The following is a 15,398-nucleotide window of genomic DNA, read 5'->3' on the forward strand; positions in this document are numbered from 1 at the left end:
TATGGTAGGAAGTAAATGTTATCTTTAATAATTTGTATGTGATAATATCGAATAATACGTCATGTACAATTACTGATTAGCTTTTACTGCCAGGTTCGGTCGCCAAATTGAAATCCTATAAATAATTGTAATAAATATGGAGTTACATAATTTTACTATTACGTTAAAAACCGGTGCATCATTAATCGTAAATTAATGGCAATAAGAGATAATTTCACATGAATACACAGCTATTCACCAATCCGATAAAGCATTCAGTTTTCACGACATTTATTTTCTATAAGTTATTGCTCCTTCCTAGGCATTGAAATTTAGATAATGTGTGGTTGAAATTAAATTTTTGCCTTGGTATATATGCTCGAAGTGTTAAGGGAATTTTACCAATGAATAACATTTTAAATGGAAATGTTGTACACTTATCACGCTTTTAAGTCGGAATGTAAAAATAAGCCTTTCTAATGCCCGAATTCAAAACTCACTCGCATATAAAAAAAATCCAAGAAGAAGTTTACCTTCTTAGTTCTGTCGCGAAACAGCTATGCATTCGAGTTTAAAATTAGGAACAGCTGTTATATACCTAGTCTTGCCATAAATACTGAGACAAAGGAAAAGAAATTCTATTGCAAATAACATTTATTACTTTTACAGTGTGTTAGTTTAATACATAAATATAAAACAATTTAAAGTATAAAAAGCTTATTCGAAGTGGTTCCATTGGCTGAAATACAGTCCTTTAAACGTTGAGGCCAGTTATCAATAGAAAGAAGCACGCACTCTTTCCATGGCAAAAATTTTCACTGCCGATCGTACGAATTGTTTTAGGGACTCCAAATTATCATGGCGTTTAGAGCAAGCCGTCTCTCTAAAACTGACCATAAATCATAATCCAGCGGATTAAGATCGGGATTAGACGACGGCCAGTCTTCAGCTCTGATGAAGTCCGAAGCGTTCGTTTCCAACCAAGACTACGTAGACCGAGCTTTATTACCTGGCGCCGAGTCTTGCTGGAAGGACCATTCTTGATTATTGAACATGGTGTTGTTAAGGGACTTCACTACCTTCTCTAGAATGGTATCTTGATACACTTGTGCCGATGTTTTGATACCTTTTTCACAAAAGTATGGCTCAGTCACTCCTTCATAACTAATACCCCACCAAACCATCACTGAAGTCGGATAGTGCCCACGTTGCAATCTATCGACTAATTGGGAAGCTTCCTTAGAGCTTTGAGCATAAATACGGTCATTTTGTTTGTTAAAATGTTGCTTAATTGTAAAAAAATTCTCATCCGTAAACAAAATTTTTCTATGACCTCCCTTTGCGTGCCGCTTCAGTAGTTGTTTCGATTTTACCACCCTATTCTCTTTTAAATTATCAGTTAAGAAATGACCAGTACATCTCTTATAGGCTGCAAGTCCTAAGTCATCGTTTAAAATACGCGACATGGTTCTAGGTGTTATCTTCATCTCCCGAGATAAAATCTTTTGCTTTCGGACAGGATTTCTTCGAATTCTTTTCCTTACTGCTTTGACCACCTTTTTCGTACGAAAACTACGTGGAAGGCCAGATCTTTTTTGTCACAAACAGAGGAGGTCTCATTGCACCTATTAATAGCCCGGTACCCAAACATTTTACTAATACCAAGCGTATGGAGAGTTTTAAAAATTGCATTTGGCTCCATACCTACTTTGTGTAATGCAATCACAGCGATTCGGTTCTCTTTATCACCCCACTCCATTTTAATATCACAAAATATTGTACAATGTATTGGCGCCAAAATGAGAAAACTCAATGAGCAATCATATAAAAATGACAGATTCCAAATTCAAATGTAATATTTTGTTTATTTTTAATTGTTACAGTATTTATGGCCAGATAAGTATATATTACAATTCAACTGAGACTGACTTTGTGTCTCGCAATGGGTTATAGTTCACTTTATGATGATTATACAGTGGTGGTCGTATAATTAGAAATACTACCCACGGTCCTTGACATTATGCAAGATACTTCATCGCAATCGTTTTATTTTGAAATTAAACAATAAATAGGACAACAATATGTTAAACGATTTAACACTTATTAGAAAAACAATATAAATCTCACTACGAAGTGCAGCTTCAATATTACATAACGGACAAACATTTAAATCAGTTTTAAGGTATGAACAATAATGGTCAACTGATTAAAAACAACAACAAAAAAGTACAAAAAACAAAATATTATTAACTATTAGTAATTAGTATTGTTACTTGCGAAATAGCTACTATCCACAGCCTACCAATAGTTATAATTAATATTTAGTGGCGTATCCCTTATTTTCAACAGCAACGTCTTGACGAGATGTTTCTCGGGTCATCAGGCGAAAAAACTTCATTTTTAATACGCTTTTATTAGCTTCAGACGTATGTATGTTTGTTACGGAATCTTTGAACATGATTTTGACCCCCTTCAAAACGTAGGATTAACTCGAAATTTGGTATACTTATGTAAAGACCGATGACAATTCGATATTTAAAAAAATGTTTTTTTTTTAATTCGACTAAAAAATGAAAAATAAATATGAAAAAAATGATTGTAAAAATAAGTAGGGTGCTTTTCAGGATATTATCAAAATAACCCTTCTACTCATATCTGTTCATAAAATATTTATAACTACTGATACCATGCACCCCACCCTTTTTTTACAATAAAATCATTTTTTCTTACACTATTTTTAATTCAAATTTATTAATATTTATTTTCGATTTTTTAGTTGGATTTTCTATAAAAGCGAATTTTGTTAGTTTTTTAAACTATTATTTATTAGTCTCCCTTCTCTTCCTTCAGTCGATCGCTCATTACTGAGCATTGTGATGCGCCCGCCTGTGACCTTTATTTTGTAATTTGTAGCCACTTATGTTGGTCAGTGGCAAGGTGAAGTGCGTGGCTCAGCCACGTCTGACCCTTAAGGCCAAGAATATAAATTTTGTCAGTGCTCGTAACCTCGCGAACGGGATACAGATAAAAGTAACAACACCCGACGACCATAGGGCCTTCTCAAGCTACCTCCGAAAGGAGCGTATAAGTTATCATACGTATCGCCGTGGAAGCCTCTCATAAAAAAGGCACTCCGAGCCAGTGCCACAATTGTCAGTTGTACGGGCACTCTTCCCGTAATTATCACGCGCGCCCTCGATGCGTCAAATGTTTGGATAATCACGCTACGACTGATCTGCGTAGTTTGCACTCGCGATCAAGAAACCGCGACGGAACCGCCTAGCTGCGTCCTGTGCTGAACACAGGGTCACCCCGCGAATTACTGTGGATGCCCCCAAGCCCCTAAAATAAATCATCGCGTCGCGCGCCAAAACCGTCTCCAAGCTTCGGGCCCTGACATCAAAGCCACGGCACCCTCTGTGCCGAAGGCTAAGTGCTTCGTGCCGGCGCCGGTGCCCAGCGTCTCGGCCTGGGCTAAGCCCTTGCCGTACACGAACACGGCTGCAACTCCTTCCCCCGCGACCAGCCCTCCGACCGCGTCCGACAATCACGCTCTAGCGATCGACTTTTTTCAGTCGATTAACTTTGAGCGCGTTAACGCTTTGGGTGACGCCACCCGCGCAGCCTCCACTGCACGGCACTTCATCGCCGTAGTGCAAGAATACGCTGACGTATACGCGTCGTTAAATACGTACGTCCTCGCTAACGTCGAAGCATCAGTATGCCAAATCTTACTGACGGGATACGCGCCGATCGCTATCGCGTCCGTTTGTTTATCTTCCACCTGATAAGATCGTTTTAAGCAGTGATATGGAGGCGCTGCTCGGCATGAGAAGCTCTGTCATTCTGGCGGGCGACCTAAATTGTAATTCAGGGGGAACTCACATACTACAACCCCGAACGGCAGACGCCTCGACGCGTTAGTCGACGATCTCGCCTTCGATATCGTCGCTCCGCTAACCGTCTCGTCGTTATGAAGCTCGGTCGCGCTCCCGATTTCGCTCCCGTCACAAGAACTGTGATGGATTGGTACACGCTGGGCCTGGGCTGGGCCTGGCTGAATCTGATCCGCCATCACTCTCGTTCAGTCCGGACTCTACCCCATCCTCTCAGGATACTGCTGAAGCCATAGATATCGTAACATCACACATCACCTCGACATTAGATAGGTCATCGAAGCAAGTTGTAGCGGAGGACTTCCTTCACCGCTTCAAATTGCCCGACGATGTTAGGGAACTCCTTAGAGCCAAGAACGCCTCGATCCGTGCCTACGATAGGTATCCTACGAAATGACGAAAAAGCGATGACGAAAAAGCAGAGCTGCTGGACGGTACATTGCAAACCCAGTGCACTCCCAGCACTCAGTTCGTGGAATCTGCTCATGTAGAATTAGTAGACAGTGAGGTCGAACGCAGAGCCTCCTTACCACCCTCGGACGCGTTACCGACCGTCACCCGATGGAAGTTAAAGACTTGATCAAAGACCTACGTCCTACCAGGTGGCAAAGACTTCGACGTCCAACCTAACCAATGCATCAGCACGCGGAGTTTCTCGCCAGATCTTCTCAGCGGGTCGCGATTCCGATCCGGTAGTAGATTCATTCGCGAAGTAGCTGCTATTGAGTTGTTAGGTCTCCTTTGGAGGCGCTCGGGCAGCTGTTAGCAAATCCCACCACTCCTGACTGAGCCTTTGCTCGCCCACCTGTTCTGGTGAAACTGGAAAGGCATCCAGGCCACCAGTAATACATGAATCATTAAAAAAAAACAATCAGAAGGTTGGGACAAGTATGTTTGAATGTAAATTACGCTACGTAATAATCTAATTCACCTTTGTTCTGCCGTGAAGCAGTAATGCGTTTTGATTTGAAGGGCGGGACAGCCGTTGTAACTATACTTGAGACCTTAAAAGTGATATCTCAAGGTGGGTGACGTATTTACGTCGTAGATGTCTATGGGCTCCAGTAATCACTTAACACCAGGTGAGCTGTGAGCTCGTCCACCCAAATAAGTAATAAAAAAAAAAAAACTTTAAATTGATATACATGACATATGAGGTAGATATTCTACATTTACCTAATCAATCGCTTTAGGGTTCCGTGTAAATTTTAATAGTCTCAAGTCGTATCTGCCTCTGATTCATGAGATCGCAGGTGAATGTTGGTACCGCAATTATTTTATGTTATTTGATTTGTATTATGGTCACATGTGTTCACGAGTCAGAGCTTACACGCAGCTAATATCATTGTGTGTTTTTTCGATTACATTCGAATTTGTACTTTGTTGCACAGTATTTAAGGTTACTATTTAGAAGGACGAGGTAATCTATAAAATATGCGGCTTATGAACATTATGTCCGCTTCGCAGTTTACATGTCGAAATATCGTAGGTTTTTTGGAGTTTTCTGTTTAGTGGTCTTAAGTTAGTATTATAATGTCTTTGTCTTTGCAAACACAAAAGGACACAAAGAACGTTTTTATTCAAGACGAACACAAATATAAAAAAAGAAGGAGAAAGTAACAAGAAATAGATAGTTCAAGCATCACAAAGCAATAATTAAAAAGGTACACACAGGTACACGAAACAAAAAGCAATAATTAAAAAGGCGTAGCCATTGATATATTAAAAAACCCAAGGTACACACTCAGCGTCTCAAAAACGTCCGCATAAAATGAGCGCACAATTTAGAATTGTGCGCTCATTTCAAATAGTCTCGCGTCGCACGCGTCTCTGCGCTCGTCAAAAATGCCGAAGTGTTTGTTGAGAAATTGTAAAAATATTACGTTACGTTACATAGTACGTTAGAACGTTAAAAAAGGATGGGATATCGTATATTCGGTAAGCAAAAGTCAAAAGAGTTTGTTAATTTGTATTTGATGTTTTTATGACGAAATATAGGAAGCATTAAGTGATTTTGATTTAATTTGTCTAAAAACTTTACTCAACGGTCCAAGTATAATACGGCAAATCTCAATGGCCGCATTTTCAGTGTAAGAACTACTATTACAAATTACAATGCCTTTTATTTTAGTCGTATAATCCAAACGATCCTGTTCTTAATGTTCTTATTAGACATGTGTAAGTAATGCGAGTGATATTACTCCGGTAATATTACTCTACGATGTAATGCAACATCACACATTACGCGAAGGAAACAAACATCACACTATCACCCAACATGTTTCTTTCTTTGTCGTGTAATGTTGCTTAATACACGAACGGAACCGAGCGAGCGAGACAGACCGATCGACGCAAAATAAATTAGCAAGCGACACGGAATTATTCCTAGTGATTTTGAACCGTATGTCCTGGCCGCTAGGTACATTTTTATAGCTATGGTACGTCTGAATTTTAATATAGGTATTTGTGTTTATATTTTTCATGCGGCCAGCCGGTAGTTCTCCGCAAGTAGTTACTTAATTTTTTATTCGCAACTTTTGTAAAATCGCTAGTTGCTCGTAATTGTTTAGTAATATTTCATATTAATTTTTGTGTTTGAATTACTTAAGCACTTGTTTGAAGATAGTTTTATTATTTGTTTTAATGCGTGTTTAATACGTGAAAGAAAGAACGGCGTCTAAATGAAAGTACAGTCCTCCTTGGTTGCACTTTGAGGATATCGCGCCGAAACAATGCATCTACTGCTCTCGTATATTAACATTATTGTCGAGCTCAATTTGCAGTCTAAGTCGCCATATGAAATCCGCTCATCCCACAATAAATTATATTAAGTAAAAAATAAAATTATTATATTATTAAGTAAGTCAATCTCTGTCAAGTAATATAACAGTGTATTACAATATACAAAGTTCATACTTTGTATTGTAATACACTACTGTAATGACACAACCGAATCATTACCTAAGTGATGTGTTCATACACATTACTTAGGTAATAATTAGGGTGTATAGATACAATGTATTCACACAGTATCTATTGAACGCACCGAGTAATGTTAAGAGTGATGTGTAATGTTTTCGAGTAATATCACCTGTCTGTAAAAGTGTTGTCATATCACATTACATTGGGAAGTGATGTTTTGCGCAAGTCTAGTTCTTATTCAATGGAGTCGATTTTTAAGCTATTGCATAGATTTTATCGCGGGCCTTGAGCGCGGAATCATGAAATTCTGTAACGAAAAAAACCTTCCACCCCTAACTACGCCTACTATGTTCACACGATTCACACGTTGCGCTTGTGTCAATGTGTAGTGTTTAAAGTAAGAAGCATAGATTATACACTTAATATATTCGAGGTAAGAAGTCTAAACACCGATTTATGTACTATCAAAATATGTGATATAATTTCGTGGGTAACACAACGATAGCGCGATTCAGCTTTTGCGTCAAGCGCCATCTATCGGCGAGAAACGGAATTGTAAAATAGAAAATTATATCACATTACAATGCGTTGGGCGTGCCATTTTCTATCGCTTAGTCGAAGTATCTTATTACTAGTCCTACTACTCATTCAGTGATTGAAGTGGTATTAAAAATAAACTAGCTAAACCGTTGATTCTGGGCGAATGAGAGTTAGAACTAGCATCCAAAGGCGTGTCTCTATCCCATCTAGCGCCCTCCAGTGAGTGTGCGGTCAAAATGGAATACTCACAATGTAGCAGATTCATTGAAAGTTAGCCCACTGAGTTTCTCGCTGGATCTTATTTTATTGTTGTTTTAATATTACATTATTATTGTCGATTTATAATTGCATAAGTTGATAAAAAATGCTATGCAATAGCTTTACTATTATTATGTATTTTAGTAACTAGCTGACCCGGCAGACTTCGTAGTGCCTCAATCGATAAATAAAAGACCTAAGCTTTTGTATAAAATAAACTTAAAACAAACAAAAGGAATCCGTCCGACGGGGGACACATCAAAGGAAAAACAAAATTGTTATTTTTATTTAATTCCGAGCATTTTCATATTTATCTACCTTTTAAACCTTCTCTGGACTTCCACAAATAATTCAAGACCAAAATTAGTCAAATCGGTCCAGCCGTTCTCGAGTTTTAGCGAGACTAACAAACAGCAATTCATTTTTATATAAGTATAGAAGAAGAAGATAATTATAGTTCTTAATCGTATTCCGGAAGGAAAAAAAGGTCGTCCATACGACGCTATTTTTAAAGTTCGTAAATATGATATTATTTTAACGGTTACTTAAGGGACAACTTATGGCTTCGCGACATACTGCATGCTAATGACAGAAGTGTCGCTCTGGTCCAACACGTCACATTGTTAAAAACTTAAAAAATTCAGTTCTGTCGGCAGTCTTCATGACTGCTTAGTTTTTTATGACACTTTTTTTTATTTTAAGAAGAAGGTTGATTTCGATTTTTATAGTTAATTAAAGTATCGGTTATAAATTACGGGTGACTATTGAACAAGATGAGTTGTTTTATTTGCATGTTTTATTTCTAACTTTTATATTTTAGTTTTTCTCGTAACCTAATACGATGCGGAGAATGGACATCAATCGTCAGTCAACAAAGATATACCAGATGATGGCGGTGATACTGAAGTCGGTCGTACAGGTTCAATGTTTTATTTAGAAAATAACAAGGAATTCAAATCTCCTGCTACTTCTCTGAGTATAGGCTCAATTTTGGATACACCTCGAAAAGCGCACAGAAAAAGTGAACTCCACAAATGCCACAGAAGGCTAATTAGCAAGGAGAAAGTCATTAACAACTTAAGGAAGAAAAAATCTAGACTTGTTAAAAATACCATTTCACTTAAGAATGCATTAAAAGTTTTAGAGAAATTAGATTAGATTAATTAGATTAGATTTAAAGATTTATGTACACATGTCCTACCCAAAAACATATTTACGCTCAGATAAAAGTATAATTATGGGTATAGAAAACAATTTAACTAACTTTAAAAATACTAACTAAATGTCTTATAATAAAAAAAAATACAAATATTCGTCTTCACTCCATGTCCTGTCCTGCCGGCTAACTTCGGTCGTAAAATTTGATTGGTTATTGTACACTGCTTTGTAATAGCAACTTTAAATAATGCGCTTAAAGTTAAATTTGCAAAAGATATGTTTATAGTTAACTATAACTACGTAGATATAATTGGTGAGTGTTTCGGGACAGTTTCGTGTGCTACTTTTGTATGAAACTGTGTATCTTGGGTTTTTATATATCCATGGGCGTAGCACAGAAAGGTAACACAGGATGCGCGCTCGCAAGTCAGATTTCGACTAATGGCGGTGGATCGGTAAAAATGCGACGACCGGTTCGTCTATGCACCGATGTAGTAGCGAAATATTATCGCCACCGCTATACTGCAGTTATCGCCTGACTTTGCTTGTGAATTAATTTTGTTTATTGTAAATAATGTTTTGTATGATTGTGTGATAAATGAATGTGTTGATATAAAATAAAGTATGTATGTATTGTTGTGTAGTGTAATTATAATAAAATATTATAAAATAAATAAATACATGTCAGTCACCCACATTGTGTTTAAGAATCAATATCATTGAAAGCCTTATAAGCATACTACGTACGTAAAATTGGATACTAAAATCAAACGTTAGCAAAACAGTGCTACAGATGTAGTGAGAAAATATTTTTCTTCGAGAAAACTTGGATACGGGACCGATGGTACTCTCGCCCTATTTGGAGAAAGACGTCGAAAGAAAGCTCCAGGCATAGACACGAACAAACTGAATGTATTGTCTGCCAATATTCAGGCCAGCTGCAGACGAGATCATAGCTCTCATCTTCGTAGCATTTGTGAAGAGATCGAAAAACATGCTACGAAGCATGAATCTAGAGATCTCTACCACAAAATATGGTTCATTACCAAATTATTGCCATCTAAGACCTGGGCTATTGTAAATGACAAAAACGAACTGATAACAGAGTTGGATCAAATCTCTGAAACATGGTAGAGCTACGCTCAATCGTTATACCAGGATCCACAGTCACGGCAATTTACAAGTACAGACCCAAATGATGAGGATTTGGAGCCGAGCATTCTGTCTGAGGTTAGGGCTGCTATACAACACCTCAAAAACAGAAAAGCGATTGGCAGAGATGCAATTCCTATTGAAACAATAAAAGCCTTAGGAGAACACGATGATCACATATTTCATAAGATATGCAACAGTGTATGACAGACGGGAGCTTAGCCGTCGGAATGGACACATACCGTGCTTACTACCCTGCATAAAAAGGGCTCTACGAAGAAATGTAACAACTATCGCCTAATTGCTCTTACATCACATTCTAGCAACATTTTGTTACATATTCTAAATGAGCGATTGAAGACTTATCTATCTGTAAATGTCTGTCTGTAAATTATAAACATATATTAACAGATATATGTAGGTGTAAACGAAATTTAATTAATTTTTTGATATAAATATGTCAGAGATAAAAAAAAAATTAAACGATATGCAAATGTTTTATCAATTGTAAATAGTAGTATTTTAGTATAAATATGGCGAAGTTGTAAATTTAATTTCAGTCAGTAGTACGGCTAAGAATATGCGGTCTACCATTATTTTGTTGGCCCTTGGGCTTGCTGCTGTGGCGGGTACGTATGTTTAGACTAATATTGTACTTTTGTTGGAGCGACGTGCTCTTATTCTTACATAATTATGCTTAAAAACTTATTCTTATATATATATATTTTATTGCTTACATGGGTGGACGAGCTCACAGTCCACCTGGTGTTAAGTGGTTACTGGAGCCCATAGACATCTACAACGTAAATGCGCCACCCACCTTGAAATATAAGTTCTAAGGTCTCAAGTATAGTTACAACGGCTGCTCCACCCTTCAAACCGAAACGCATTACTGCTTCACGGCAGAAATATGCGGGGTGGTGGTACCTACCCGCGCGGACTCACAAGTGGTCCTACCACCAGTATAAATATATAATTCACAAATTAGTTTTATACATATCATTGTAATGTCGATGAGCGGCGGTGAACCAGGTGGACCGTATGCTCATCTGCACAAAAAAAAAGATTGACAGTTCACCATTTTTTCAAATAGTTATGTACATATTTATGTGTTTAATGGGTGCTCACGGACTGTTTTTGCGATGAAAGTTAACATAAAATCGAACTATAAAACAGTATTTTCTACGGTCTTCCCGAGTCGTAGAACTAATTAAAACTAGTTTTACGGCTTAATCTCGCATGTTATGTTATTATTTCTAATGTGTCAAATGATTAACTGTTTCTGTGGACACTGACGACTAAATTGACAATCGAATATTGTGCTAACCAGCTAATTAAGAGGAGCTAATTATGGACTATTAAAATTAAAATTGAAGGTGTAAGCTATTTAAGGTAGTTACGTTTTTATTAGCCACCAAAGTAACAACAAATATTTTGAAGCTTCTTTGGCCAGTTTTTGGTCAAATACATTGTCTGTCCATAAGATGGTTGTAGACATTCAGACGTACATAAGAGATTAGATTAAAATCCAAAACGCTGTTCATTCATTCATTTTAATTCATTATCAGATTACGTATTTTGTAACGACTAGTATCTTTAATTATGGATTAGAGAAGCAATTTAATTATGTTGGTTTCCTACCATTAATTAAAATGTGCTTATCTTTCAGCTGTTCCTACCAACCCACAAAGGATTATTGGTGGCTCCACGACCAACATTAACCAGTATCCCGGTATAGCTGCTTTGTTGTATACATGGAATTGGAATCAGTGGTGGCAGTCTTGTGGTGGAAACATCCTTAACCAGAGATCTATCCTTAGTGCCGCTCACTGTCCATAGTATGTAGTGGTTATTCACTAATATTCCTATAAATTTATAATGATAATACTGTCTGTGGAATTTAATGCTCTAATATTTGTTATATAATTCTAAATGAACACGTAAACTCTTGGAAATAATCCAATAATACTTACTATTCTGTAGGATGTCTTTGAGATACCATAAACCAGTTATTTTCCTTCTCCTTTAAGAACTTTTTATAATGTAAAAAAATATTATTTTTCAGCGGTGACGCTACAGGCCGTTGGCGTATTCGTGTTGGTTCCACCTTTGCCAACAGTGGGGGTGTTGTGCATAACGTGAACAGAATTATCATTCATCCCAACTATAACAGACGTACTGCTGACAGTGACCTCTGCATCTTACGCAGTAATTCCAACATAGCTTATAACAACAACGTTCGTCCTATTAATATTGCTGGTGCCAATTACAATCTTGGTGATAACCAAGTTGTTTGGGCTGCTGGTTGGGGTGCTACATCGGTAAGTTAAATAAATGTCAATATCGTTTTACAAAATTATTTCGTAATGTACGTTGCACACGACTTAGGGAGCGCCAATAGACAGACAAATTTAACCGGAGTTATTTTGTTAGGTCCAGGTTTGTTGTAAATGTGTCATAGAGACGCAGTTAAAGATACACTCATTATTAATGGAATGCAGCAGACCTAATATAATGTATTTAAGAGTGTTTTTGACTGCATGAATTTGTAACTTGTGCAGTACTTGGTAATTTTACAGTAAATTAACAAAACAATTAAGAAAGAGTGTGGCAATTTATTACTTCAACTATTGAATAATGCAAAATTATTTTCAGCTCGGAGGGTCTAATTCGGAGCAACTCCGTCACGTCCAGGTCTGGACCATCAATCAGAATGCCTGCGTCCAACGTTACAGACCCATTAACCGTGCTATCACCGCTAACATGTTGTGCTCTGGTGTTTTGGACGTCGGTGGTCGCGACCAGTGCCAGGGTGACTCCGGTGGTCCTCTCCTCCACAACCGCGTCCTCGTTGGTGTCTGCTCTTGGGGACAGTACTGCGCTGACCGTCGCTTCCCTGGTGTTAACGTTCGCGTTTCCCGTTTCACCTCTTGGATCCAATCCAATTCGTAAAAATGTTAAAGAATGATCTTAATTCAAATATAAAAGCACCATAGAATTTTTTTGAGTTTTTCTTTTTAGCCCAATACGATAGTTTTTATAACGATTTTCAATCATATTTACACCAAGTTCGACCAAAGCTAAACATAAAACGATGTGTTTTTTTTTAAGAAAAAACTTTTATCAATAGAGGCGTGATCCCTCCTTTTCTAGGACTAGAGATTTTTGAATGATTGATGATTCATAGAAACCCGTCCGACAAGACGCAAAGGGTATTACGATGGCCCCTCGACAAATTTAGAAGACTCGAGTTCGACGATGTACTTCTGGAGAAACGGCGATCCATATTTGGAGAGCTTTTCTCCGCTCCGAAGAAACCGGTAACATGGCCACTATCAGCAGAAAATACTTTATACCCAATTGGAATTCGTGACTGACACACTATTTTCTTTTTAAGGCCAACTTTTGAATGGCTTCTAAAGAAATATCGTTAAGCCCTAGGGAGCTTTCTTAGCCCCAGGATAAATTATTTGGTAAAGCAAAAGTCATGGGTCGCTTTATGCTTGATCCGTAAAGTTTAGAAGAAAGCTACGGTGTGCAGTAGTTTTAGCTCGTAGACAGCCCTGAATTTGGGCCATACGCTTAAGGTCCTCTGCCAGGACAGGGAAGAACTACGTTGGGAGGATCGTTGTCAGTATTTGGAATTATCCTATAGCAAAGATTAAATTTTAAATCAAACTAACATTCATATCTCATTATAATGTTAGTTCTTTCTGTGTATCAAAAAGAATATATATTAAGAAAAAAATCTAGGAGAAGCAAAGCATCTATCTGTCACAAACAATTAATGTAGACGATAGTCTGGCTGTACTAAGGAATGCTCTTGTCTATAGAACTGTCAATATCAAGAGCGGTGATAATATGGACTGTCATGTGGGCCACTAGGCCGACTGTATTCCACAAACAAAAAAGATACGCCCCGATATTCATGCAATGTCCATTTAAAGTCTATAATTATTCTTTGTGTTCGAACGGCATTGTTCATGACACGAAGGGCAAGTTATCGATCAAACTACAAGTTCACATACTCGCCTCGACCTTGTGGATCTTGACCGTAACACAAACTACCTCTATGAATAAACTAAATTTGTCATATCTGAATTAGCATGATTCGTATTTTAGAATTAGACGATTTTGACAAAAAATGCGTTATTTTCGCATTTACTATTTTCAAAACTATATCTACTTGTAGTAGTACGATTACAAAAGTGTGTGTTGTCTGTGAATTAATGTTTTAAAGAGAAAGAGTTTGATTTTGGGTTATATTTATATATATTATAAAATATGTATGTACCCCGTTGGGCCAAATCCAGTGCATGTCGGGGAGTGCGGTCATCCATCACATGGCTTCGCAAGATGTGTATAAAGTACCTTTTTTTAATGCCCATGTTGGCAGACGAGCATACGGCCCAACTGATGGTTAGTGGTATGGACGTCAGCAATATCACGGGCAGTGCCGAGCCGCTGACTACCTTACACGTCGTCTTCCTGGGTGTCCCTCGACGGTCCCCAAGCCGTTTAAGCACCCGAAATACCCGAAATACTTAAGAGGATCAGGATTCGAGTGAAATCTCTATCCTGATCCCAACTCGATGTAGACGATGACGGCGCGGAGACAGAAAAGCACTCTCTCTCTCATTCCTTGTCGCCTGTCCGTAAGCCATCGATTTATCAAAACTACGAATTTATTTTTAGACTAGCGATCCGCCCTCGCTTCGCTTCGGAAACATTAAAACACACATGAAACCAAAAAAAAAAAAAAAAATCGAAAAAAAGTAGCCTATGTTCATCAGGGACAATGTCGGCTTCTAATGGAAAAAGAATTTTTCAAATCGATCCAGTAGTTTCGGAGCCTATTCGAAACAAACAAACAAACAAATCTTTCCTCTTTATAATATTAGTATAGACAAATATGAAACTATTATGTTTTTCTATTTGACTAACCATGTAAAGGAGGTTCGTAAATCTAAAATATTTACAAAAAAAAACACAATAGAACTCAGATGTATAATTGATAATGTTTAGCTGTTTCGCCGTGATTACACATAACTGAACGAATTTTAATGAACTTTTGAGTTTATAACTTGTTATTATCACATTTATGTTAACATTTTTCTTTTAATATTTTGCATATGTGATGTACCCTTATTACTCGTGATATATAGAAATCACAATATTTTGATATAAAAACTCCTGAAGGTAAGTCAATGATACAGGATAGGTAGTCAATAATCTGGTCTGTCTTAGGACTATTTCAGTTCATTTTTCAACATTGGCATCAAGGCAAAGAGTACTTGTTATTCAAGCTATTCCGTGGTTTAAATCGGAACCCATGACTGCTTTGCCGCAAAAAAAGGCAGGATCGTGGTAAATACCAATGTGGTTTTACAATAGCGTTACGGCGTAGCAATTATGCTTCTTAAATTTTGCTATTTATTACACTAAGTTATTTCTTATTGGAAGTCGTTCGCAAATCTCTGTCCTAGGAGGGAT

General features: G+C 37.6%; 2 protein-coding genes across 4 annotated transcripts in view; one reads left to right on the plus strand and one right to left on the minus strand.

Annotated features, from left to right (window-relative positions):
- Window positions 1-15,398, minus strand: part of LOC101738757 (solute carrier family 12 member 6) — a 419,122-nt gene that overhangs the window by 132,900 nt on the left and 270,824 nt on the right. The window lies entirely within an intron of this gene.
- Window positions 7,878-12,903, plus strand: LOC101738353 (trypsin, alkaline C). The gene is made up of 4 exons (XM_004929983.4): window positions 7,878-10,534; window positions 11,575-11,743; window positions 11,971-12,226; window positions 12,561-12,903. Exons 1-4 carry the CDS (start codon window positions 10,486-10,488, stop codon window positions 12,855-12,857), a joined length of 771 nt encoding a protein of 256 aa, XP_004930040.1. The 5' UTR covers window positions 7,878-10,485; the 3' UTR covers window positions 12,858-12,903.

This window comes from Bombyx mori, chromosome 5 (assembly GCF_030269925.1).
Source record: "Bombyx mori chromosome 5, ASM3026992v2".
NCBI lineage: Eukaryota > Metazoa > Arthropoda > Insecta > Lepidoptera > Bombycidae > Bombyx > Bombyx mori.

What these genes read in the sequence shown, in the direction of transcription:
- LOC101738353 (XM_004929983.4), top strand. Translation starts at nt 10,486, where the DNA reads ATGCGGTCTACCATTATTTTGTTGGCCCTTGGGCTTGCTGCTGTGGCG. An exon ending in TGGGCTTGCTGCTGTGGCGG is followed by an intron (nt 10,535 to 11,574) that starts GTACGTATGTTT and finishes CTTATCTTTCAG; the next exon opens with CTGTTCCTACCAACCCACAA. An exon ending in CTGGTTGGGGTGCTACATCG is followed by an intron (nt 12,227 to 12,560) that starts GTAAGTTAAATA and finishes AATTATTTTCAG; the next exon opens with CTCGGAGGGTCTAATTCGGA.